Source organism: Ixodes scapularis, unplaced genomic scaffold (assembly GCF_016920785.2).
Source record: "Ixodes scapularis isolate PalLabHiFi unplaced genomic scaffold, ASM1692078v2 PGA_scaffold2__306_contigs__length_199485367, whole genome shotgun sequence".
NCBI lineage: Eukaryota > Metazoa > Arthropoda > Arachnida > Ixodida > Ixodidae > Ixodes > Ixodes scapularis.
In genome coordinates this window covers 40,222,947-40,247,133 of record NW_024609857.1, presented here as the reverse complement: position 1 = coordinate 40,247,133, position 24,187 = coordinate 40,222,947, and the positions used below count along the sequence as shown (strand labels likewise).

At 44.7% G+C, this 24,187-nt stretch overlaps 2 protein-coding genes across 3 annotated transcripts; one reads left to right on the top strand and one right to left on the bottom strand.

The window, feature by feature from the left end:
- Positions 1–556: 556 nt before the first annotated feature.
- LOC8035628 (mediator of RNA polymerase II transcription subunit 20) lies at positions 557–6,122 on the bottom strand. Its single transcript, XM_029983323.4, has 4 exons — positions 5,740–6,122; positions 5,510–5,652; positions 3,601–3,851; positions 557–1,952 (listed from the first exon to the last, which is right to left on the bottom strand). Exons 1-4 carry the CDS (start codon positions 5,751–5,753, stop codon positions 1,734–1,736), a joined length of 627 nt encoding a protein of 208 aa, XP_029839183.2. The 5' UTR covers positions 5,754–6,122; the 3' UTR covers positions 557–1,733.
- On the top strand, positions 6,077–23,514 carry LOC8035631. 2 transcript variants are annotated; one of them, XM_029983310.4, is made up of 10 exons: positions 6,077–6,344; positions 6,486–6,620; positions 6,697–7,450; positions 12,746–12,921; positions 14,493–14,636; positions 15,660–15,822; positions 16,768–16,898; positions 16,977–17,113; positions 21,306–21,395; positions 22,017–23,382. In XM_029983310.4, the coding sequence occupies exons 2-10, from the start codon at positions 6,519–6,521 to the stop codon at positions 22,207–22,209; spliced, it is 1,890 nt and encodes a 629-aa protein (XP_029839170.3). In that variant the 5' UTR covers positions 6,077–6,344; positions 6,486–6,518; the 3' UTR covers positions 22,210–23,382. The 2 variants fall into 2 exon arrangements, with proteins under 2 accessions (XP_029839170.3, XP_040355645.2); XM_040499711.2 differs by having other exon boundaries at positions 16,768–17,113; positions 22,017–23,514.
- The last annotated feature ends 673 nt before the right edge of the window (positions 23,515–24,187 follow it).

Below are 24,187 nucleotides of genomic sequence, written 5' to 3'. Positions count from 1 at the left end.
TTTCATGCAAAATTTAGAAAAACTGTCAATCGCATGTTTGTGTTGACTGTGTTGCATTGCATACAGCAAAACAAGGGTGTATATACCTTCAGAGGATGCTTCAGTGTGGATGCTGATATGAAAGCGGAAGACTCGGTGCAGGCACGCTGCAGCCACACTTAATGCTGTAGTTCCTCAAGATGTTTTTTTCTGCGAACTGGCACAGACACTCGGAAGGAGAGCTCCCAGTGATCATCAACCTTGTAGTTACACATGCAAATGTTCTTCTATTCACCATACCTAAGAGGATGGCCTCACCCACACTTCATAGTTGCTTTCAATAGTAAAAGTTCAATCATTCACATTTTGGTGCTCCAGCAAATAGCCACCTGCTGATGCGAGACGTTTTTATTGGTGGCCAACTTTTTGGTACCAATCTCAGGTATACACGTTTGCAAGTCCGGTCTCAGGTCGCCGCTATCTTCCTCAGTGGGGTGCGCTCTTGGGCGCGGCCATAATCCGATTACGACGCCTTCGCAAGGCTTCGTAATCGGATTATAACTCGTCCAAGCGCACCCCAGCCAAGCAAGATGGCAGCGCCCTGATGCCGGACTTGCAAACGTGTATAGTAAAAGCTTTAAGCAAAAAGAGAGAGAGTGGAAAAAAGACAGCCTACCAGATTTAGAAAGTAATAACACAATGTTTAATGATTCTATGTATAGTGTAGTGATGATCATTTTTACATAAAAACACTGACCAATGAGAACAGTCACCCAAAACAATCAACCTCAGATTAAAAAAGACACTCTTTTGCTGTTCTGTAATAAACTAAGTATGCGACAATACAAAGAGATTAGTTTACCCAATCATTAAGCCTTCTCAGGTGCAGGCTTCTGTGCATTGCTGCAGAATGTTCAACTACCAAGAGGAAGAAAGAAAGTACTTTTCCACAATAATGTATGCTAAAAGGTGCGAAGTCTAAACTCTAGAGTGTCTAAGATGTCTCCAATCTCACACACCTCAAGGTCCTTCCAGAGCAGCACATACATTCTCGCAGATCTTCCAGTAGTGTGTGAGAAACTATTGGGCGTGGCCTCACAAATGAATGGCAAGGGTTCGATTCTATTTAGTTTTCTAAATTCAAGCCAGATCAGACTCCACCTGAACTGCCTAGACAAAATCCCAGGGCAGCTGCTGAGGCGAGAATTTTCCTGCAGGTCAAGTATTTTCCAGACTATAGTCCCCGGACTATACGTGAGTAAAAGTTTACATTTTACCCAATGCAGATCATCTAAAATTCTAAGGGTGCGAACTGTACAAGGATTTGTTTCTCAAAATCGTTCATTATGTCAAGATGTAATGGATTTTGTGCATGACAGATCATATTCATCATGATTTCTGGGTGATACAAGCTGCTTTGTACACTAATAAATAAGGAATTTCTCAAACTGTGCTCTGTATGGGATTATTTTTTGTCTGGACTAAGCACCAGGTGCAGACATGCACTAAATGCAAACTGTAAAAAGAGAATGAAACTGTTTTTTTCAATTGAAATTTTTTAGTTTACAGACTGGGTGGGGGTAATAGTCCAGAAAATATGGTACCGTTTCAGTGTGTTAAAGTTTTACTACGAACAATCGACTTTGAAAGCACTACCCCAACGTACGACGCATGGGTCAAAGACAAAAGGGTTGACGATCGGATGAAGATCCGTCGCCGAGATGTATGGGAAGCACACCGTGACTTGGGAATGCCTACTTTACGGATGCTGCTATGGATGCAACAGACGCCCTGCGAAAGCTGTTGAAATGGTCCATGTACTGCTGCACCGTGTCCACGGGGTTGTACAGTTCATTCATGCGCCCCTGGAGATATTGGGGTGGTCCCTGCACTGCAGTACCCATGAAGCCCTGCAGGAACTCTCGCATGAGGTCCCAGCAGCTCGAGGGCACCACACACGGAAGGTACTCCACCTGGAGCAGTGAAGGTGGCAGAACGACACGGCAATTGGACCTCGCACAGTATGTGAGAATGAAACAGCCAAAAGGAAGTTACATTTAAAACAAAGTCAAAAAAAAAAAAAAAAAAAAAAAAAAATTCATAATTTTATATTTGTCAAGTTTGGAGAAATAAAATCTGGGATATTTTTTCTAAGCTGGGCGCGGGAAGGGAGGTATTTTAAAAGAAATATTGCCAATGAATTTACATCAACACAACTTCATTGAATTTGCATTGCACTGCTCACATGCTAGCAAGATACAGCTGGGCCTCACTATCATAGCTGCCACCCGCTGCCATGGCAAAAACTCAATTGTTTAAGTGCAGGAAAGGGTGGAGTTAATTTTCGTGTTCTGGGAGATTTCCCTGTCAATAGTACAACCGTACGAAATGATCATACCCCTCCTCCTTCCGCCCCCCCACACACAAAAAATGGGGCAGTGGCAATGAGCAGGGGAATGAGAGAGATTATAATAATAATCATAAACATAGTAATAATAATAATCTTTATTTAAAGTGCCCTAAAAGAACCACAATAATCTTTTGATTGGTGCACCTCCACAAAAATATACATGATCGCCCTCAAGACACACTAATACAAAGGTATAATTTAAAACACAACTATGAAAACCAGGCAGTATAGGTACAAAAAGAGTTAAATTGACACATGCACAGAACCGTACATCCATAGGCAAACATCAGATGTCAATTTCAGATTGGTAACCAAAAAAAAATCTATTGAGCTATATGCGACGTTGACCCACGATAGCGTATAAAGAAAGGTGTCTCTTTCGGATTCTTGCACTACAGCGCTCACTCGTTGCTGTCTGGTGTCCATTGGCTGCTCGTGCACACTCGAAGCTAACGAGACGCCCAAGCATCATCGAAGGTAGGAAGCCCACGCCAGAGGTGGGGAAACCAAAAGACCACCCTGCCGATCTCGTCCCGACCGTGACTAGTGCCTACATCACAGCACCATTAGGTGAAGACGTCCATGCGAAAATTGGGAACCGTCCTTAATGATGAGGGCCTCTTTGATCCTCCTCCTTCGGCAAAAGCAGTGCCCCCTGTCAAAGGCTCGGCTCAAGGATTCTCTCGGTAGGAAACGGTGGGAAAGAAAAGGCGCCGGTAGGAAGAAGGGGGGACAACCTTCATTGTAGTAACCTGGGCTACGTTCCAAATCTTACCCAAAAAAATCCGAGTTACTCCAGCGGGTCGTGTTACGTCACAACACGGATTGAAAAATGCTGGACACAGGTGGGTGTCCGAACGCCAAGGTACAAAACCTATACGCTGGACTAAGATTGAGTAAATCTTGGAACACAGCCTTGGGGGTGAGAGATAAGCCCCAGTGGGCACAAAAGCAATGTCTCAGAAGCTCAATCTAGGTCACCGTAGCTCAATGGTGCTAACAGGATCGAGCATCCCGACTTGAAGAAATATTCGCGCTTGCTCACGCCACACCCACGCAGCTTCGTACCCCATGGCCCTCAAACGGGAAATCTGAAAGACTGGATTGAACTTGAACCTTGGCAATGGTGGATTTTGGGTGCGATGCGATCCAAAAGCCGTTCCTCGGTGGTATTTAGTGAGAGCAACGAACGAACACCCAAGAAATCATACCTCGACCAGTATGCCCCGGAAGCTGGGTCCCATGGAGACGCTGCCCACTTTGACGAGGAAGTCGGCTACCTCGTAGCGCGGGCCCTTGGCCTCCATCTTGGTGGACTTCTTGGGGCTGTAGATGCCCGCCATCTTGAGCATCAGCATATCGAAGGTCAAGTCGGCCACGAGGCACAAGCCCGTGTCCAGCAACGCAAAGCAGGTCGCCGGGTGCTCCGTGTCGTGGATGATGTTCACGGAACGACTCGGATCTACGTCACAACGAAACAAAATGACGACTGAGGTAGGGACCTCCGATAAATTTTGATCCAGGGCCACTATATTGCGTTTCAACTCGAGTCCGAGCGCAGCCTACGCTTAGAGCCAATCGGGCTGATCAAACAGCATTCAAAGAGCAACGTCACGGTGTTCATCACATTTCTATATACGTGTTCCATCACCGCTACACCGATCGAGTAGAGGGAAGGCCCAGTGACGTGTGTTTTTGGTATGCGTATTTGTGCCTTCAGCAGTGTTTTTGGTATGCGTATTTGTGTCTTTGCCGTATGAATGCATACGCATTCATACGGCAAAGACCGTTCCAACACGGCGGTGCATGCGCAAGAAACTTTCGATCCATTTGGGGGATACGTTAGAAAGGGTACAGAACAGTTTTTTAATTGTTTTGGTGGGGATAACAAATTTTATGCTCTCTTGAACGATGCATGTTTGCTTTCAAAGTTTGATGTATATCCGACCAGTTAGCTATTTATATATAGGGTCACACAAGTCACCAGGCTCGATCTAAAATGGACCGTAAAATTAACACCTGCACGTAGCAATCTAAACTTTTCGTCAAAGGTGTATTTCAAAGGTCGGTTTTTCCTTGTAAAAATACAAAGCGTAGCTCTCTTTCTGTAAAAATAGGGCCAAGAAACTTGCCAGGGTCTACGGTGGGCGGCGACACAGACGACCAAGTCCGGTAGTGGGGTGTGTTTGGCGTTCGTACTGATAGATGGCGTCGGAAGCAGCGTCCGAAGGTGCAGCCGACCAGCGAAAGAAAGCAGACGACATGCAGACGAAATCCGTTGGTACCTAAAGTGCCATCGTTACGCAGATGCATTTTTTTTAAAGTTTTGATTTTATTGTTTACATTTATTTTTTAACCAAAGGTACATTTCAAAAAGATTATGTTCATTTTAATAAACCACGGTGGTCGTGAGCAGTCGCGATAAGGAGGTAGCGCCATCTATCAATACGAACGCCATACACACCCCGCTACCGCATTTGGTCGTCTGCGTCGCCGCCCGCGTAGACCCTAGCAAGTTTCTTGGCCCTATTATTTACAGAAAGAGAGTTATGCTTTGTAATTTTACAAGGAAAAACCGACCTGTGAAATGCATCTTTGACGAAAAGTTTAGGTTGCTACATGCAGGTGTCGATTTTTATGGTCCATTTGAGATCGAGCTTGGTAACTTGGGTCACCTTATATATTCATGCCCATAGCTAAATAGTCAAGGCAACAAAGAGCACATACAATAGTAGCAAAAGACAATAGCAAGTCGAGTTTTGACTTTGCTAATTTCTCTCATAGAAGTCAAATCAATGTTGCCAAAAAAACAAACAAAAAATAACTTAAAAAAAAAACACGAAAATGTAGCTCATGCATACTACGAACTTGACCTACGTTTTTTCAATAAACTTCTTACAAATAATGTTCCATTTGTTACTTTTTAAACCCGATGCAACAGACAGTACTGACTCCATCGACCAGGGATCGAAGACCGGCACCCTTGCCACGTTTCCTGAAAACTCCCGAGACGATTCTTCGGTTCCTTGACTCCAGCACCGTAGACCGACCAAATGTTTTGTTACGGCGAAGAGCGTCCTGCTCAGACCCGAGTCGCTGTAGCTCAACCGGTGAACTCACTGATGTTCGGTGCGCTGTAGAAGGTCTCGCAGTCCACGCAGAAGACCCCCTCGCGAACTGCGCCCAGAGTTTCGAGGCGTTTCTGAAGAAGTTCTGTCGCCTGCTGCCCACTTTTGCCTTCGGGAATCGGGAACTGGTGGATGCTGTCGCGCAGAAAGAGCAACAGCCAAACGCCTTTAGGTGAACAAGCACGGAGCCTCTTTACCGAGATAGAACAGTGCATACTTTACCTAACAACGCCCATGTTGACGTAGAACCGTCTTAACTTACACCAAACTAAAATAAATTAAGGAGACTTTGTAGTAAAATGAATTAACTGCCGCTATTTCTTGTAGCAGCAATGTAGCAGCGCTATGGTAGCAGCCGCCATTCGCCGCCGCCATTAACGACGTATGCGCTCCCTACTGTGTAAACTGTGTAAACTAGCTCGCATCGGAAAACTCTGAAAAAAGAGGCGACATCAATGTCAGATATATTTATAGCTTGTTATTAGAACTAATAATCTATAAAAAATGCGTAGATACTAAAGAAAGGTTGAGCGGCTTACAAAAGTCCGTCTGCACACCTGATGCACCTGACGTGTTGGCAGCCCAGGCAGCAGCAGGCAGGCTGTGGCAGGCCGATTTCTGAGTTTTGTTGTGTGAAGTTTCCGAAGTTGTGAGTGAAGTCGGGAGAAGTTGCGATTTGGCAGTTACAATAGCATCAGCGGAACCACTTAATGATCAAATCTGGTCAGTTTTGCAGTTTTTTCAAATGGGAAAAAGCAACGTTTCCACCCGAGTAACACCGTGAAGAAAGCTCGCCTACAGGTCCACATGTTGCAAGTGATGGAAATGTAAGCAGCTGACATTTTTTTCGGGATGCCGGTCTGGCAAAAAAACAGCCAAACGTTGAAGATGCTTCTTCGCCAAAACGGGTAGTAGTTTGTGTCTCGTCGCGTTTTCTCAAGCCTGTATTTTCTTGTCTTTCTTCGTAGTTTGTTCCGAGGATGAACTTTGGTTGACATACCATGGGGAACATTGAAACCCACGAAGGGGGTGGTCCCCCTCCGGACCTCACCAAACGAGACCTCGACCTCAGCGTCAAAGTAGACGACAGGTCCTTCCACAAGGTTGGTAGTCCTAGTTGCCGTTAATTAAACGTTCCAGGTCGAGACAAACAACCAACAAAAATACTTTCTATTTCAGCACATCAGCGGAGACCACTCGGAACATGCGATCACCGAGTTACCCTGGGGCCTGAGAGACGCGGTGACACTCTACGAAAGCCTCAACGTCTCCTTCAACGAATTGACGACGATTCCTCCAGAGATCGCCTTCAGGATACCCCACCTCCGATTTCTGGACCTGAGCTACAACCGTCTGACATCACTGCCAACGAGTCTTGGCTTCCTGTTCCACCTCGAAGAGCTCCTGCTGTCTTCAAACCAACTGACCTCGATCCCAGACACGGTCATACACCTCAAGGCCTTGCAAAAACTTGACCTGTCTCACAACCTCCTAAAAGACATCCCCGATGCACTAGGCAAGATTCCCGCCTTGACGAAACTTAACGTGAGCCACAACCAACTTGCGTCCTTACCGAAGTCGTTGGGGAAAGCCGCTAGCCTCACAACTTTGCTGGCAGGCGGGAACGCCGAGATAACGAGCCCACCGCTTGAGATCTGCGAAAGTGGTTCGGACGCAGTGCTGAAATACCTGCGCGAATCGGTTGCGATGCAAGTGCCGCGGACTTATGTGGCGACCGCCGGGCAGAACAAGTTCCCACGTGTCAGGGGTAACCAGGTGGCTACGTCGGTGCCGAACCTCCACTCTGCGCAAGCCCAGTATCTGCAGATACAGACGGATACGGTCAATACGGCAAGCCGAATTAAGACCCCCCTGCTGCCACCTATCGGTGCTACCAAGCTGGACCCCAGTGTGCTCACTGATAGGATCACGGGTGAGCTATGAGGGCTGCCAAAGGCCAAGGCTCTTTGTTGGTGTGTGCAAATGCCAGTGAATTTTGTGACTGCATATATATTTGTAGCTTTCACAGTAACAATTTTGCCATATCCAATTTGCTAGTTTCTGCAGATGATGATTTGCATTGGGTGAAGGAAACTTACAAAATGTGAGCTTAATGTTATGAAAGTTTTGCTGAAGGTTGGAGTTCTTTCGTTGTGGTAAGAAGTAAGAAACTGTCAGGCTAATGGGTGGAATTTGCTATTGTAGGGTGATTTCAGATAAGATCGAACAGGGGGTGGCTGGTCGACCTTTTTAATTTGCTCCATAATTTTATATGTTATTTCCCGATGTCCAAAATAAACGAAATCAGAATTATTTTCACCAAGAAAAAAAATTGTCGGACGCGAAAAATCGTACATCACGTAGAGGTGGAATGTAGCATTAGCTTGCATAGCCGGAGGGGGCAACTTTGGTGATTAATAACTGAAGTTATACTTCTTAGGTCAATTTCATATTGTTTTAACACAATCTATATGTACTTAGCAATACGAAAAATAATATTATTATTCTTTAGTATGTTATAAAAAATAAATAAAAAACATCAATTTCGGCTCCTTGACCGCTTTTCCCCCAACTTTGCAGGCCTGTATCTTAGGAAATAATTTAGTCAGAAACGTCATATTTTATGTAAATACACTACTTATAAATGGAGTACATTCACTAAAATTCAAATTTATTTAAGCGCGGGTCGGGGAGATTTTGGCAAGCAAACACGAGACAAGCACCAAAATAAAAATATTTTAAGGGCGATTTTAAAAAAAAATCCCGTTCTTGATTTGTTTTAAACTCTGACCAGTCATTCTACCCTATATGGGGGTTAATATCAATTGAAAACATGTTGCATTATATTGATGGTGTAATAAATAGATAGAGCACCTTTACCGAGCCCCTTCCGCGAAGCTCGGCACGGTGTACCCTTGTGGTGCGACGCAGTTATTGCGACTTCTTACTTTGAGAGAAAAGTATATTTTTATTCGTTCGAGTATAGCAAGCCACATCTTTGGCACATTATAATAAATTGAGCATTAAATATAATAAATTACACATCATATACAACACACTTCTGCCTTCATAGGTTTGAAAATGACAGAATTCGACGCAAACATTTTCTGACGGTGTGCACTTTTCCAAGGGTTTTTTCCAAGGAGTTTTTTCCAAGGGGACCCGACAGTCCGTGCCACTTCCAAGTCACAGGTGGAAGCTTCTGATGTTTTGCATAGCCACACACGCCACGACTGAATACCAGGAAAGGCGTGCACTGCCACCCATTCTTCATTTTTGCGTTCACGGAATTCAACAACCTCGTATTCATCCAAAATTGTGAAATTCACTCCTTTTAGTTTTTGGGAAAGACTGTTCACCATGCATTTTGCAGACTGTATGGCCTTTCCTGGGAGCTGTCTCAAGGTGTGAAGCGTTGCTTGGTGTTTGACGAGTCCTCCAACTCCGTCCCACGCGTTTTTCCCGTGCCCAGTGGCAATTGGGCCTCGGGAAAAAATTTTTTTTGGAATTCATGAAGTTGGAAGCGATTCTTGAAGTGACTGGCGGCACCGTCACTTACATAAGTCAAATAAGAGTACACAGCAAGGTTGTCATCGACCCACTCTCTCACTTTTTGTACAGCCAGACAGGCACGAGCGGAGTCATGATGCAAGTCGTCACTGATGACGGCAAAAGTGTATGTCGACTTTCTAGTCGTCACCACACACGTAAATATTGAGACCTGATCTTTTTTTTTCAGTGGTATTCTTGAATCTCGTCAAGAAGGATAACAGTTCAGTTTTCAGCAAAGTCGATGTGGAAGACAATGCTACAACGCTGCGTGCAATTTTTTTTTTCTTCATAGATGGCTTTGCTTTGCGTCTGTCTGATATGGTTGTGAATGATCTACCTTGAGACCGACACACGAAGCTCTTCCAGAAAAGTGACCGGATCTAAAGTCTTTTTCACGAGCTCGCCTGACTCCCATGCTGCCGAAACTATCTCTTCATCCTCGGAAATTATGAGTTTTTCGAGTGTAAGACACTGGCCTTTGGGACAATGGTTACATTCGCCTAAAAGGCACTGGCGCGATGGCGGGTTGCAAATGAACGCCGAGTTCAATTCCGCTGCGTCAAGTTGTGAGCCAGCGGCCGTTTGCAGAGAGGCGACACAGAGTTTATAGTTTGCGCAGTACACACAAACGCACGCTTTTTGCTGGGGATTGCATTTAACCCATTGGGGTCGCAGGGAGTAAAACTTCGTCAATCCGATGCCGGAGTCGGGATGGTCACTTTTATATACACGAAACGCTTCTCTGATTGACCGTGTCATAAAACGTTTCGGCTTGAACGTCTTCTGGCCTTCGAGCACAACGGAAATGACGTCCTTCTGATTGGGACTCCTGCCTAGAACACTCTAACTCGTCTTTCATGTAGTACTCAGCCGCTGCAGATATGTTTTCAGTGCTCACCTTACACATTGTATAGGGATCGGGCACACACCACACGCCGCGGTTCCCTGAGCTTCCGGGACCTATTAATGATGCAGATCGATGACTCTGGGATAAATTTCTGGACTTCATTTCTTGTCAAGATTGATGGCAGGAGGGTCAGCAATTGACAGTGTTCCCGTGGAGAGGCTGTGGTCGCAAAGGCGCGGCAAATGTTGTCCGCCCACTCGGTGCATGTGGAGCATTTTTGCTCCGACGACCCCAATGCCACGTTTTCATATATATATATATATATATATATATATATATATTTTTTTTTTTTTTTCACAAAATAACAAGTTGCAGTTATTGCGTCCCAACACAGGGTCACCCCATGCCGAGCTTCGGATAAGGGGCTCGGTAGAGGAGCTGTATCCATTGCACCATCAATATGATGCAACATGTTTTTAATGGATATTAACCGCTAGAGAGAGTTAAATGACTAGGGAAAATTAAAAAAAAAAAAAGAACTTTTTTTTTTGTTTTTTTTTTTAAGTCACACTTAAAATATTTTTATTTTGGTGCTTGTCTCGTGTTTGCTTGCCAAAATTTCCCCAACCCACGCATATACAGATTTTAATTTCAGTTAATTTCCTTCCATTAATAAGTAGCGTATTGATTTAAAATATGACTCTTCTGACTAAAGTATTTTCTAAGATACAGGCCTGCAAATTTGGGGAAAAACAGTCAAACAGCCGAAATTTATGTGTTTTTTTTATCAATTTTTTAAACATAATAAACAATAAAAATATTTCTTTCGTACTGCTAAGTACACATAGATCGTGCCTAAAAGTTGCGAAACTCACCTAAGAAGTATAATTTCTGTTATTGATCACCAAATTTTGCCCATAGAGTTATTATATGATTTTGCCCCTCCGGCTACGCAAGGAAATGCGACTTTCCACTTCTACGGAATGTGCGACATTTTGAGTCCGACGATTTTTTTTTTCTGGGTGAAAATAATCTTGATCTTTTTTTTTTTTTTTTATTTCGGACATTGTTAAATAACATATACAATTATAAAGCAAGTTAAAAAGGTCGACCAGCCACCCTCTTTTCGGTCGTATCTGAAATCACCCTGTATGCTGTGTAATTTATTCTATATAATGCGCAATTTATTATAACGTGCAAAAGATCTGAAAAACTATTACTTGCTATACTTGAATAACAAAAAAAAAAAAAATCTTTCCTTTCAAAGTAAGAAGTCGCAATAACTGCGTCGCACCATGGGGGCACACCGTGCCGAGCTTCGCAGAAGGGGCTCGGTAGAGGTGCTGTATCTATTACACCATCAATATAATGCAACATGTTTTTAATCTATAGCAACCCCCAAATAGAGTAGAATGCCGTTGACACGGAGTTCACGCACGTTTGGGCTCTCACGTTTGGGCGTGAGAGCCCAAATAGAGTAGAATGACTGGTCAGAGTTTGAAAAAAATCGAGAACGGGTTTTTTTTTTAAAATCGCCCTTAAAATATTTTTATTTTGATGCTTGTCTCGTGTTTGCTTGCAAAAATCTCCCCACCCCGCTCTTAAATAAATTTGAATTTTAGTGAATGTACTTCCGTTTATAAGTAGTGTATTTACATAAAATATGCCTGCAAAGTTGGGAGAAAAACGGTCAAGGAGCCGAAATTGATGTTTTTTATTTAAATTTTAAAACATACTAAAGAATAACAATATTTTTTTTCGTATTGCTAAGTACATATAGATTGTACTAAAACATTATTAAACTCACCTAAGAAGTATAACTTTAGTTATTAATCACCAAAATTGCCCCTTCCGGCTATGCAAGCAAATGCGATTTTCCACTTCTACGTGATGTACGATTTTTCGCGTTCGACGATTTTTTTTCTGGGCGAAAATAATTCTGATTTCGTTTATTTTGGACATCGGGAAACAACATATAAAATTATGAAGCAAATTAAAAACGTCGACCAGCCACCCCCTGTTCGATCTTATCTGAAATCACCCTGTAGCAAATAGCTTCTATAAAATGGCATGCTGTTACAACTTCTAGATTTATCAGGGGAATAGTTGAGAGAAATTGTCATTAATAAATAGAGCAACATAGTTAGAAGCTTATTTTTGGAATGTTTTTTCATGTCCAATAATTTTTCATACTTGTTCTTTTTGTGTTTACCCGAGTTACCTGGAGTTAAACAGAGTGAAGAGCATTTAAAGCCTTATCTGAGGTGACCATAAATAGCATGCAGTCGTATATTTTGCACCTGCTCTACATAATTTTGCATGAGACTATTGGCGACTCTGCCGAAATCAATGCCACTTGGCGGCTACCGTAAAATACCGAGCAAGCGCCCACTCATAATATGAAAATAATTGTGAAAATTGGGGAATGAGCGCTTGTTAGGTCATTAATTTTACCTATATATCTGCTGTGCATATTTTTTCAGATTTTGCAAAATTTTGGGGTGACCACTTAGTAGGGAATGTGCGGATGCTCGGTATTTTACGGTAAAAGAGAAAACTGGCACCAGGTTTGCTCACCAGCCTTCTCGAGCGAATTGGATATTCACAGCACCTGGTGGGTCTAAAGATGAAGCCGTGAAAGGAGGTTCAAAACCATGGATGAAAGTCGCCAGTTGCCCTTTTGGCTAGTACATTACAGCCTTGGTCAGCTTTCTCTGACAGTGCAACTGCATTATGTTTATAGTAACATGGAATAAGACTAGTTTTGTCGAGGTCGAAAGCCATTCCTTTGCCAACTTTCGTTTGTTGCGTCTCTGTCCCCGTCTGCAGGCCTCCTGTACGGAGCTGCCATCGGGGATGCTCTGGGCGTCGCGACGGAGTTCATGAGCGTGGATGAATGCGCCTTCTACTACGACCGGGAGAGCCTTGAGTACGCCTGCATCAGGCGGGACGAGCACAGGGTGCGCTGGAAGCAGGGCGACTGGACCTGCAATGCGGACCAGATGGTGAGCCGACGTTGCGGTCTGGCCGAGATTTGGGGCTGAAAGGGGTCTGCCGATATGAATTTAAAAAAAAAGAGGAAAGAACAAAAACATTTTGTGTCGTCCGCATAATTTTCTTTTGTATTGCTTTCTATTTTTCCAAAGAACTGCCACCTTCGTGGCAAGCAGCTTGTTCAATTGACCATTTGCAAGATGTGCGACGCACCCCACTGGCGTCGAAGGGTGTTCTGAGCAAATGTCAGCACTATCATAGCTTTCTCTCCTCCTCGCTTTCTCCAGTTTCGTATGGTGGGCGCTGTGGGTCGCTCCTACAATTTATCTGCCCGGATTTTTTGTGAATTTTGTGAGTGGCCTCTTGAAGAAGAACAAGGATCAGGTTGTTTGCAGCCTTTGGTGCTATGACAACCCTCGTTTATTTTTAGGCCAATACTCCGTACGTAGAGCCATTTATTGTGATTGTGGCTAGTGGGCAGTGTCTATATGCTGATCATCCTGATTAAAAAACGCACAAAAGATGAGGACAGAGTAAAAAAACGCGTATGATGGAGAAGCACTCACTCGCAACTGATATGTTTATTGTTTATTTTTGTGCTTTCTGACGTTTCAGTAAACATATCAGTGGCGAGCGAGCGCTTGTTCGTCGTACGTGCTTTCTTACTCTGTCCTCCATTCCATTCCCAACTGGGAGTCAAACCAGTTGACTCCCAACTGGGAATAGTTCAAACCAGTTGACTCCCAACTGGGAATGGTTCAAACCAGTTGGCCCCTCAGTTGGTCCCAGTTGGACTCCTATTGGTCTCAGTTGATTTTCAGTTGGTACCAGTTAGTCCCAGTTGAAACCAGTTGAGGTGCCAACTGGTCCCAGTTAGAAATTTTCGCCTGGAAGATCTCTAGTAGATTGGAATATACTGTGTGCGCTGAGGTTAAGACTCCGCATGCTGTTGACAGTACCTCGTTTCATGGCAGCAGAGTGTAGAATGAAAATTTCATTCTGCACTTTGCTTGGAAACATGCAGCAAAAATGGTTCTCGTTTGTGGCGCTATCCTTTACTTCGGTGAAAACTCTACGTTCACGTGCAAATTTAACTCTCGTTTGAAAGGTTAGAGACAAGATCAGTGCCTTTCTCTAAATCATAAAGAAGCAAGGTGAGGTTGGGATTTTAAATGTTTAGTAGGTATCGGTATAGCCCCGCTGAAGATGTCAAGCGTGCTCGAAAATGCAAACAGACTACATCCAGCAAATGTTTGAAAACAGTCGCTTGCTACTATTTCTGAAAGTTTGACACAAAGGTGCTCTTATCCCGAAAAGCAATTATGGTTACTGTCAGCTTAAGAAATGCAGGGCATGGCCCATTATCGTCGCGCTTCTTGCTTGATTCTTTGATGTTCGTGTCAGCCGATACCACCGCAATTTCGTTGTCTGCAAGGTGATAATGAGATGCTTGGGACCCGCCACGCCCTGCGTTCCAGAAACTACCAGTGACCATAGCAGGTGTCCAGAAGCCGGTGCAAACCCGCGAGACGTGCAGCGTGCCAGAAAGAAGGTTTAGCGTCTTTGTTTCCTCCACCGGCAGTTCCTGGTGCTGGACTCCCTCCTTCGGTGGGCCGGAGTGGTGGATGAACTGGACTTCGCCAAGCGCCTCCTCTCCTGGAAGAGGTCTGGCTTTCCGGAACTCGGAGACCTGGAGGGATTCCTGCTTTCGGACCTCACCAAACTCGTCAGTTCATTAACCGTTTCCTCCTCCTTTTTGCGGGGTCCTGCTGCCTGCATAAACTTTTGCCACTCGGCTACTGTCTGAGAGTAAAGCGTGGGTAGGATCAGTCAGTGGGCCTTTGCTTGAGCAACGTATACGTTGGTTGATCGAAATGTTACGCTACAGGCCTTGCGAGCTACAGGCCTGTAGCGTAGTGTAGTGTAACAGGGCTCTTGGCGAGCAAGGTCGGACATTTGTAGGTCGCATTTCAGCTGTGCCTTAAAATGCTTGCCCAAATAAACAAGTGAAATGGAACAATGAAACGGTTGAAAGGAGATCATTACAGCATTTTTATAGGACGCCGAAGGTGTCAGTTGCACTGTTTTTTTGTTAATTGTAAAGATTCTTATGTTCTTTAAAACATTCTGCTATTGCACGGGTACAGATGCTGACAGACGCTCGTATACGTCCGTGAATCGTGCGTCATCAGATTCTGGGACACTGCTTTGTCAGGCCCCCCGGCTGAAGGAAACAGGCCTATAGTCTACCAGGAAGCTTCCTTAAGATGTCTCTTGATGGAATGGCCTAGCTTCAGCCTGAGGCTTGCAGGCAGTTTTGTTTAAAGTTTTTTCTGGCAGCTTTAACTATCGTTGTGATTTGTTTCCATGGAGGTTTTTTCAGGTTTAATTTGCATCCTTGATGACACCGATATACCTTCCCAGAGCTTGGGCAGCTACTTTTGGATTCCCTTAAATGGCTATCTGGCTACAGTCATGTCTCATTAGTCTGGGTCCCATTGCTAGGGATGCCCCTCTATATAGATTATATTTTCAGGAACAGGTAAATGCATGCATTTTTGTCTCATTACTACGGACAATTCTTTGGGGGAACTAAGGTATCTGTATTAATGAGACAAGACTGCACAATCCCAAGAATTGGCAGCCTTAGTGGAATTCAGCCAGCCTCCAAGCATTTCGACTTTCCAGATGGCCCTCCTCAAGGCCATATGAATAGAAAAATGAGATCAGCGAATCCTCTCAAATGCAGGTATTGCAAGAGGATGGGTACACGAGTGCACCCCACCAGGTGGCCCTACAGGTGTTTCAGAGGAGCCAGCCTGGCACGTGCAACAACGGACTTGCCAAGGGTGGTGAGACAGGCGCATCGGCCCTGGTAGACAATGGATCACTGACCAGAGCCATCGTTCTGGGTACGACCACTCCATCCGCATGCTTCTTTGTCACATATCTATTAGAGTGGTGAATGGTTGTGAGGAAGTAACCTGCAGATGAAACTGCAGCAGGGTTTTTATAGTAGCTGATCCTGTTACAGCCAGTCTCTTTTTCATCCCCACCAAAACTACTTTCAGGCCTCAATTTTTGTTTTTCGTGTTTCTCCGATTTCAGTTACCTTTCATGTGTTGTTACCTTTCATCACATTTTTTTCTTGCTTATTGATTTTTGAAAAAAATTTGAAATGGTTTTGTTTCTTTTCATCCAGTTCTAAACATTCGAAGTAGACAACATTGTTTAATTTTTTATTTCTTTCTTTGGTATATTTTTACTCTATTCCAAAACAGCATTCACTTAAACTTGGTAGTATTGTCACGAATAAAAACATAAACTTGATCAATAAAGCTTAAAATGAATGTTTAATGTGGCAAACTTGTGCCGAGAAATATAAAGTAACAAAGACCGTACATACTTGGATGGCGACGGAAGGACGACTGACTCAAGCAGCCATACGAAGCTCCTTTTGTAAGCACGTGGGTATCTAAAAGTTTCCGAGCTCAAACAAACAACAAGATTCTTGAGTCATCTGGAACATTGCCGTCATGCAAACAAAAGAAAAATAAAATGGACAAATGCTGGCGGGGATAAAACTCCAATCAGCGGCGTGAGAGTCGAGCACGCTGCTGACTCAGCTATTCTCACGCGGCAGTATTAGTAAATACGATAAAACATATTGCGATTAACATTCACCGCAGTACATACGGTGCTTCGTGCGATGAGTCTTAGGCTCCAACCCGACATCAAAACTAGACAGTCAAGCGTCTCACTTTTCATAAACAAAGCGCCGTAAGTTTTTTCCCCCGTATGTGGGCACTGCAAAAATGTGCCAAGGTATGAGTGTTCACGAGGACTGGCGCTTCCAGGTATTCCCGTGTTCCACAACCTTCCCGAGGTATCCTCCAATTCCCTGAGGATCTGCCTGGCCACACATCCGGAGGAGCAGTGCAGGGCTGCTTCGGTCGCCATCTCCACAACCCTTGCAACCATCTTGCAGGTAAGGAGCACAAGGTTTGGAAGCAAGAGTTCTCATCTTCACGAGCAATCTGGTCCTCGTTTTTTTCATTTCCAAAAGGGCCGGCACGATCTCTACAGCAAACGAGATGTGAAGAGCCTGGTGGAAATCGTGCGTAGTCAGTCTGAGAAACAACTGACGAGCGAAAGCAACCTCAAAAGCTTTAAGGACTGTTTCGAAGCAGAAAGCTTTGAAGAGTGAGTCCTTTTTTGTTTTTGTTTCTCTAGGAAATGTTCACATTTTTGGTGACAGACATGTTGTGTTTTTTTTTTAATGAATATGCTATTAGAGTTTTTATATTGGGGACTTGAACAAAGATGGAATGCATAACACATGGTCAGAAATACATAATTGAAAGCATCAATGTTGCACTGGGGTGGGTGCTCATCATATTCTTCAAGGTCCCCAGAAATACCAGCAGAAGTAAAGTAATAAGGACAGTGATGTGATTGCTGCGCCAAGGAGCTAACGCCGCTACATCCTGCTACATTTTGCCAAAATATGGGTAATCTGCGCCAAGCCCGCGCCAAGCCTGCGCCAAAAGACCAATTTTGGTCGTCTTTCAAAACCGAAACCAAACTGAGTACCGTAATTGAGCATGCGTGAGCTAGGTGGCGCAAGCGGCTGCCTGACAAAAAAGTACCCTGTATCAGTTGTCCATCCGGTCGTGCATAGTTCTTCCCGCCGTCTCTCGTTTCGCGCTCTCGTCGTCTCATGTGTCTGGTCTCGCGTCTTTAAAAAACAAAATTTGAACGAAAGACGCGGGCGTGTGTTGACGCTTCAGTCGTTAAGCAAAGCGCTCCAAGTACCTTTTGACCCTAACTCGCGTATCTTGCATCTATGCGCTCAAGTTCTTTTTTTTTGTTTTTTTTTTGTGTGTGTGTGGGGGGGGGGCTTGCACCTTGCCTGCTGGCTTGGCAAGCACGGGCCGCTGGACTGTTTTTTGTGGTATGCTGGACAATTACATTTTGTTTACAATTTTGGGAATCAGTTGGCGACGGAGCAGAGTGGCATGGTGTGTGTTTCGATCGAACAGCCATCTCCGCTCATGCGACGAAGCACGTGCAAACGCAAGCCTGCCGAAGTTGCCCTGACGTGCATGGGAACATGATTGCATGACAGATGCACTAGCCAGGACGCTTGCAACCCATTGTTTTACATTTGCTTACTTTTGACGAAAATCTGGCACGTCGGGAACTAGTAAAACGGCAAGCGGTTCTTTGGAATAGCTCGGCATTGCCCACGGCACTGTACACTTGTGGGATGTCCCAATGTCTCTTTGGAGACGTTTAAAGTGGACATTCATTACTATCTGAAGGCAAAGCGAGGCTTCCAGCAGCCGTGCAGAAAGTTTCGAAAAGCAAAAAGAAAAGTATGTGCTAGCCTTAATGCGCCTTCGTCTTGTCTACAATTTCACATTGCACTGCAGTAGTTACGTGTTTCATCAGTCGGAGACTGCTTCCACTTATTATATTATATAACTACGGTAGTCAACCTAATGCTGTGATATTTACTACTACTAAGCTTGTCGTTTTCAAATAAATTTTAATATGTGCAGTTTGGTTCTTATTTATCTATAACGGCTACATATATATGTATAATTTAACTTAAGCATTGCGAAATGTGTCGTGTGATTGGCATTTCAGTTACATGTTGAAAGACTTCCAGGTGGTCTAACTTGACCATAATTTGTTTATTGTGGCACTTAAAACGAATATGTTTATTTTTCTAAGAATATCTGCTCCAAAAGCCACTTTTGCTGCTCCGAAACACTATTTTGGGTGCTCCAAAAGTCACTTTTGCTGCTCCAAAACACTGTTTTGCCTGCCCCAAAGGCGACATTTGCTGCTCCAAAACATAGTTTTGGCTGCTCCAAAATGGCTTAAGCCAATCACATCACTGTAAGGATTTTACATACAAGTCATTAAACTTTTAAGTGAGCTATTATGATTATAGTAGGCTCGCGATAGATCAAACTGATATTTCATACTTCTGGATAATTCAAAGAAATTTCAAAATCTTGGTTGTCCCGCTATGTTTTAGAGCGCAGCTCTTAGGGGCCCGTTTCCGGCTTGAGCGGCGTCGCCGTCGACGTCGCCGCGAGGTCACGTGACCCCCCGAGGTCACGTGACCCCCCCCCCCCCCCTCCGAGGTCACGTAACCCACCCAGGTCACGTGACACCCCTAGGTCACGTGACCCCCGAGGTCACGTGACCTCCTTAGGTCACGTGACCCCCAGAAGTCACGTGACCCCCTGAAGTCACGTGACCCCCTGAAGTCACGTGACCCCTTGAGGTCACGTGACCCCCAGAAGTCACGTGACCGCCTTGAGGTCACGTGACCCCCTGAAGTCACGTGACTTCTGGGGATCACGTGACTTCCTAAGGTCATGTGACCCTTCAGGCCACGTGACCCCCGAGGTCACGTGACGAGCCCCTTAGGTCACGTGACCCCATGAGGTCACGTGACCTCAAGGAGTTACCTATCCCTCAGTACGCTTCCATTTTCCTCCTCAAGAGCTGCGCTCTAACCGGCGTTACAGGGAATTGTAAACGGCTTTCATTTTTTAATGTATTTATAAGCCGCTTAATTCTAACGCCATTTTTGTGTAAGTCGTTCTTTTTGTTCACACGGCCCCGTTGAGCACGCTTCTTTCTGAGCACCGGTGCACTGTGGAGAAGCAACACCCATGGAGCTCGCTTACATGGGTGTTGTCTCTCCGCAGAGCACCGGTGTTCAGTAAGAAGTGCACTGAATGGGGCAAATAGTCCACAATAGACAACTTTTTTGCTGGACGAACAAGCTTAATTTTGTTTTGAGGCGTCATGTGCTGTCTAAATAGTCCACAATAGGCAACGTGCTTGAGGGATAAAAACTCCGAGGAAACCTAAGCACTTCTTACGAGTTACGAATGCGAAAGCATGCAGCCTGCAACGTATTGCTTCCGCCTCGTGTTGTCGAATGGCCTCGTCCTCTTGCTGCCTGAGACTCTTTGAATCGCAATCCGCTCGCGCCTCATGCTTTCGAAAGGCTTCGTTCTGTTTCCTAGCGCATTGCGCCGCTGCTCGGACCTTACTGTTGGAGAAAAAAAACGAAAGAGGGAAGGACACTTCACTTTGTTTACACATTCACTCCCCGATTTCTGCGACCCCAAAGTCTTGAGTATGTACATGCATGCAAAAGAAAAATGATAGAGATAACAAAATAAAACTTCTTTTGCTTACAAAAATATTTGTTCAAACAAAAACAGAAAAGAGAAAAAAAGTTGCAAAGATAACATAAGCAGTAACCCATTCAGGGATTGCGAGGTCAGTAGGCGCTCCATATTCTGGAATGAACTGCAGAGTGTAAGGTCAAAGATGTAAAGTCGATATCCGTCTCCACCGAAATAATGTCGCTGCGAAACCGCTCCTTCTCCCAGAACTTTGCGACCTCGGTTGGAAAGGTTGTGCGATGTTTGAGACAAGGCCAATGGGTAAATACAGATTTACTGCAACGTCGCACACAGATGTTTGTAAAGTGCCCCATTCCGAGCTCTGTGTTCGTAGTGCCATTTATGCCATGTAGCAATGCCGCCTCTACCCGCATTGATAGCATGCCTGCACGGATGCACACATGCACGCACCAAACAAGAAAGTTGCACAAGGGCCTGCTCCTTGTGATTGACAAGGCGCCCAACTTCGTCCGGCGCCAATGTATTTGCCAATGCGATCGCCGGCATTCCCGCTTCCCCAGCATTGCTCTTCATTGCTTCTTTCGCACGCCCGCTTGCTTGCTCGTTGCACCTGGTTGGTTTTTCTATTTTCTTGTTCACTCTTTTTTATTCTCTTTTTATTAGCGAAGAGAACATAGGGGTGCTAGAAACATGCTTTCATGGAGCAAACATTCAAGCTGCATGGCGTTCAACGGTGTTCATCGCGCATATGCAAACAACTGACTTTGCAATAATAAAACATTCTTTTTTGAGCATTTGTTGCATAAAACAATGAAACTAATTTGAGTTTAATGCATATCTTGTGCAGCCGTGCTAGATATGTGCAAAAAATTGGGCGTTTTTTTTACTTTTTCTTAACTTTTTGTGTTTACCCATTGAGACATGGCCCACCCCACTGTTTTTACGAATTTCAGGCGGCCAAGGGGTGGGCGATGACCCTGGATATTATGGTATAACTGTTAAGGAATTAAGAAATGCCAATTATATTGCTTTCCTCTGTCATCGTATACTTCATTAGTTGGCGGCCGGTGAGGCCACAGCATCACCAAAGGGGTGATGGTAGACTCGTGTCATTGTCGGTAACCACTATAACAAATAATATTGCCATTAGTTATGTTTTTTCATATTGAAGAATTATTAGCTCTTGCAACAGGCACTATCATATAATCCTGCAGACTGAAGCTGAATGACTCGCTCACAAGTAGCCACCCTTTCAAGGCTCTGGCTGCAAGCATCACTGCCCTGAAACAGTGCACGGATTACCGGTATGTCGCACATTTGTTCACTACCAGCATCTGGAGCATGAAAGCTGTAGTGCTTTAACCAATTTCTGTTATTTTTTTATAGCTTCCTCGACGTCTTGGCTACTACGTATTTTCTTTAGGGTTGCTCGAAAGGGCACTTTCACGTCAGCAATGCTAGCGCTAGTTTCTTTGTTTCCTTAGCGAGTTCTATTCAGCCACTGTTTCTCCTTGCTTTTGCTTTACTCTGCATGTCCATAGAAATTCGAGATGGCTCGAATTACTAACATCATTTGTGGCGTGACCACGGCATAAAATCCGACTACCTCGTTGCTTTACGGTTTAGGCATTTCTTATAGCATCTAGTGTACATACATCAGGTAGATGCGATACATCTTATAGATGTGCCTATCGAATAACACTTAGCGTCTGTACTTCGTTTTACCTGAAAGTAATATAATGGGTCGACAGCCGGGTGCGCGCAAGCTCCTTGCTTTGGACCGTGCTTATGGATGTGCATACACAGCCTTAGCTTCACTGCTGCCTTAGAGTTAAACTACTACTACAGTTCATGAGGAATCCGAGCATGTTATAGTTGAGGCAGCTTTTGGCTGTCCTCGAGCGTCTTTCGTTCCTTCTGTCCAGGAGCACCCTCAGCCAGCTGGCCATGCAAGGTGGCCATAGCAGCGTCAACTGCTGCCTGGCTGGTGCCTTTCTGGGTTGCAGGGATGGCTTCTCTGCATTGCCAAACTCCTGGGTGCAGGGCTTGCTTCCCAAACAGAGGCAGTGGCTCAACGAGCGTGCAAACAGCCTCCTCGACAAGATGGGACTGCCGTGAGAGGGGGCATTTGCAACACAACTTTCAAGCTTTTTACTGCTTCAGAAAGTTTGCCGCTCCTATTCTTTCAGAATGGACTTCAGGAAGTGAACGTGTTCTCCAACACCAATAGGAATCTTTTTTTTTTGTGTGGGGGAGGGGGGGGAAGCGGGAGTGGGGGGGGGGGGGGGGGGGGGGGGAGCGGGGGAGCCCTTAATCACAGGAGAAGGGGGCTGGATAATTTGATGGTTTTGGGTTTTGGGGAAGGGGGGGGGGGAGGGAGAGTAGGCTGGACCCCTAAACCTCCCCTCCAGAGCCGTATATAGAGAGAGAGATAGAAGGCTTGACTTGGCTCTTTTGGCCAGCCGGAAGTCGAAAATAATCTCCTAAAGGTAGGAGCGAGAAACACTTTAATTAATGCGTAGGAGTTTAATAGAGTAACTCTTTATGGTTGAAAACATAGTGCACGCGATGTTTCGATTATGATCATGCAAAAAGGTGTAAGAATCGAATGTGCTGCTCAAACTTTGTTTTGCTTGAACGGAGTCTGACCGCTTGGACATGGCTCAGTCGGCATATTCCCGGCCATCGGCGCCTGGCGTACAGATCACGTTGATCGTTCTCTTGGATTTTGATTTTGCATGACCGTAATTAAAAAAATCACGGGCACCATATTTTCAGTCACCGAAAGTTACTCCGACACACTTATTAAATTTTGTTTCTCGTGACCACCACCATTCGCGGCTTCTGGCTGGCCACGTTCGAATCTGCGGAGACACCCTGGAACACGCCCAACTTGCTTTCGGCCAATGGTGTCTCCCCATTTGCCTCCTATATTTATCTATGAATGGCCAAACTCTCTCTATATACGGCTCTGCCCTTCTCTGCTGTTTTTCCATTGTCGACTGCTCATTCCAGGGTTTCCAGTTTTTCTGGCTATGTCCCGTTCCAATTGAAAACGAATTGCGAGGTTCATTGTTTTGCACAGCAAAAACAGTGACTCCAAACACAATAACTAGGACACTTGCGTGCATATTTGAATATGAAGTGTCCAAGCTAAAGAGCTGCCCGTCATGAGACGTGTGATGCACCACAGGTGCTCTACAAGCTTGTTCCAACTCTGTTTTATTTCAGCAATGTTTGGAGGTGGGCTAGTCAGTGGTGCATAGTAAACATATAATTAAAACAGCACAAACAAACACAAGGACAAGTAGAAGAAGGGACACAGACACAGCGCTGACTCGCGACTTACTCTCTTTTTCGTCTTCTTAAAACACATCAACTTTGTCTTCTTATGTTAATGTGTTTTAAGAAGACGAAAAAGAGGCTAAGTTGTGATTCAGTGCTGTATCTGTGTCCCTTCTTCTACTTGTCCTTGTGTTTGTTTGTGCTGTTTTAATAATACAATGTTTTATTTTTTTCAGAGGTCGAGAGGACAAATTTGGGAGGTTGTAATCTCACTGTTTTAAAAAAGAAATTTTGTTTGGGGTGGAAGTGGTATTTTGCTTGAAAACAAAGAAAACCTCCAACTTCAGCGATCGTTTCTGCAAGTTTGGCACGGCGTAGAGGGGAGCAGGCTTTGAACACAACATGTTTACACTCGTGCGTCTTGCAGCACCGTGCACAACTCGAGATCGAGTATAGAGTCGATGCAGCCAAGATGGTTAGGGCTGCCACACAGTGAACAATAGAACTTTGGTTCCTAGTAGTGAAGTGCATAATTTTATGGCCGATTTTCTGTCTCAAGGGTACTGTAGGTTTCTTCACCTTTATGTGCCAGAACTTGATTGTCTTCTCCTGCCTCAACTGCTACTATGAGGCGGGTACAGGGGTGGAACTCATGAAATGTACTTGGGAGCAGCTGAAACAGCTGTTTTGGAGCAGGTTGGGAGCAGCTCAGATCAGCTTTCATTGCACTTCAGCTTGTGTCTTAGACAAGCACGGGAGCTATTTCAATTGTGCTTAGCAGCACAGATGAACATGAGTGGTTAGGAACCTA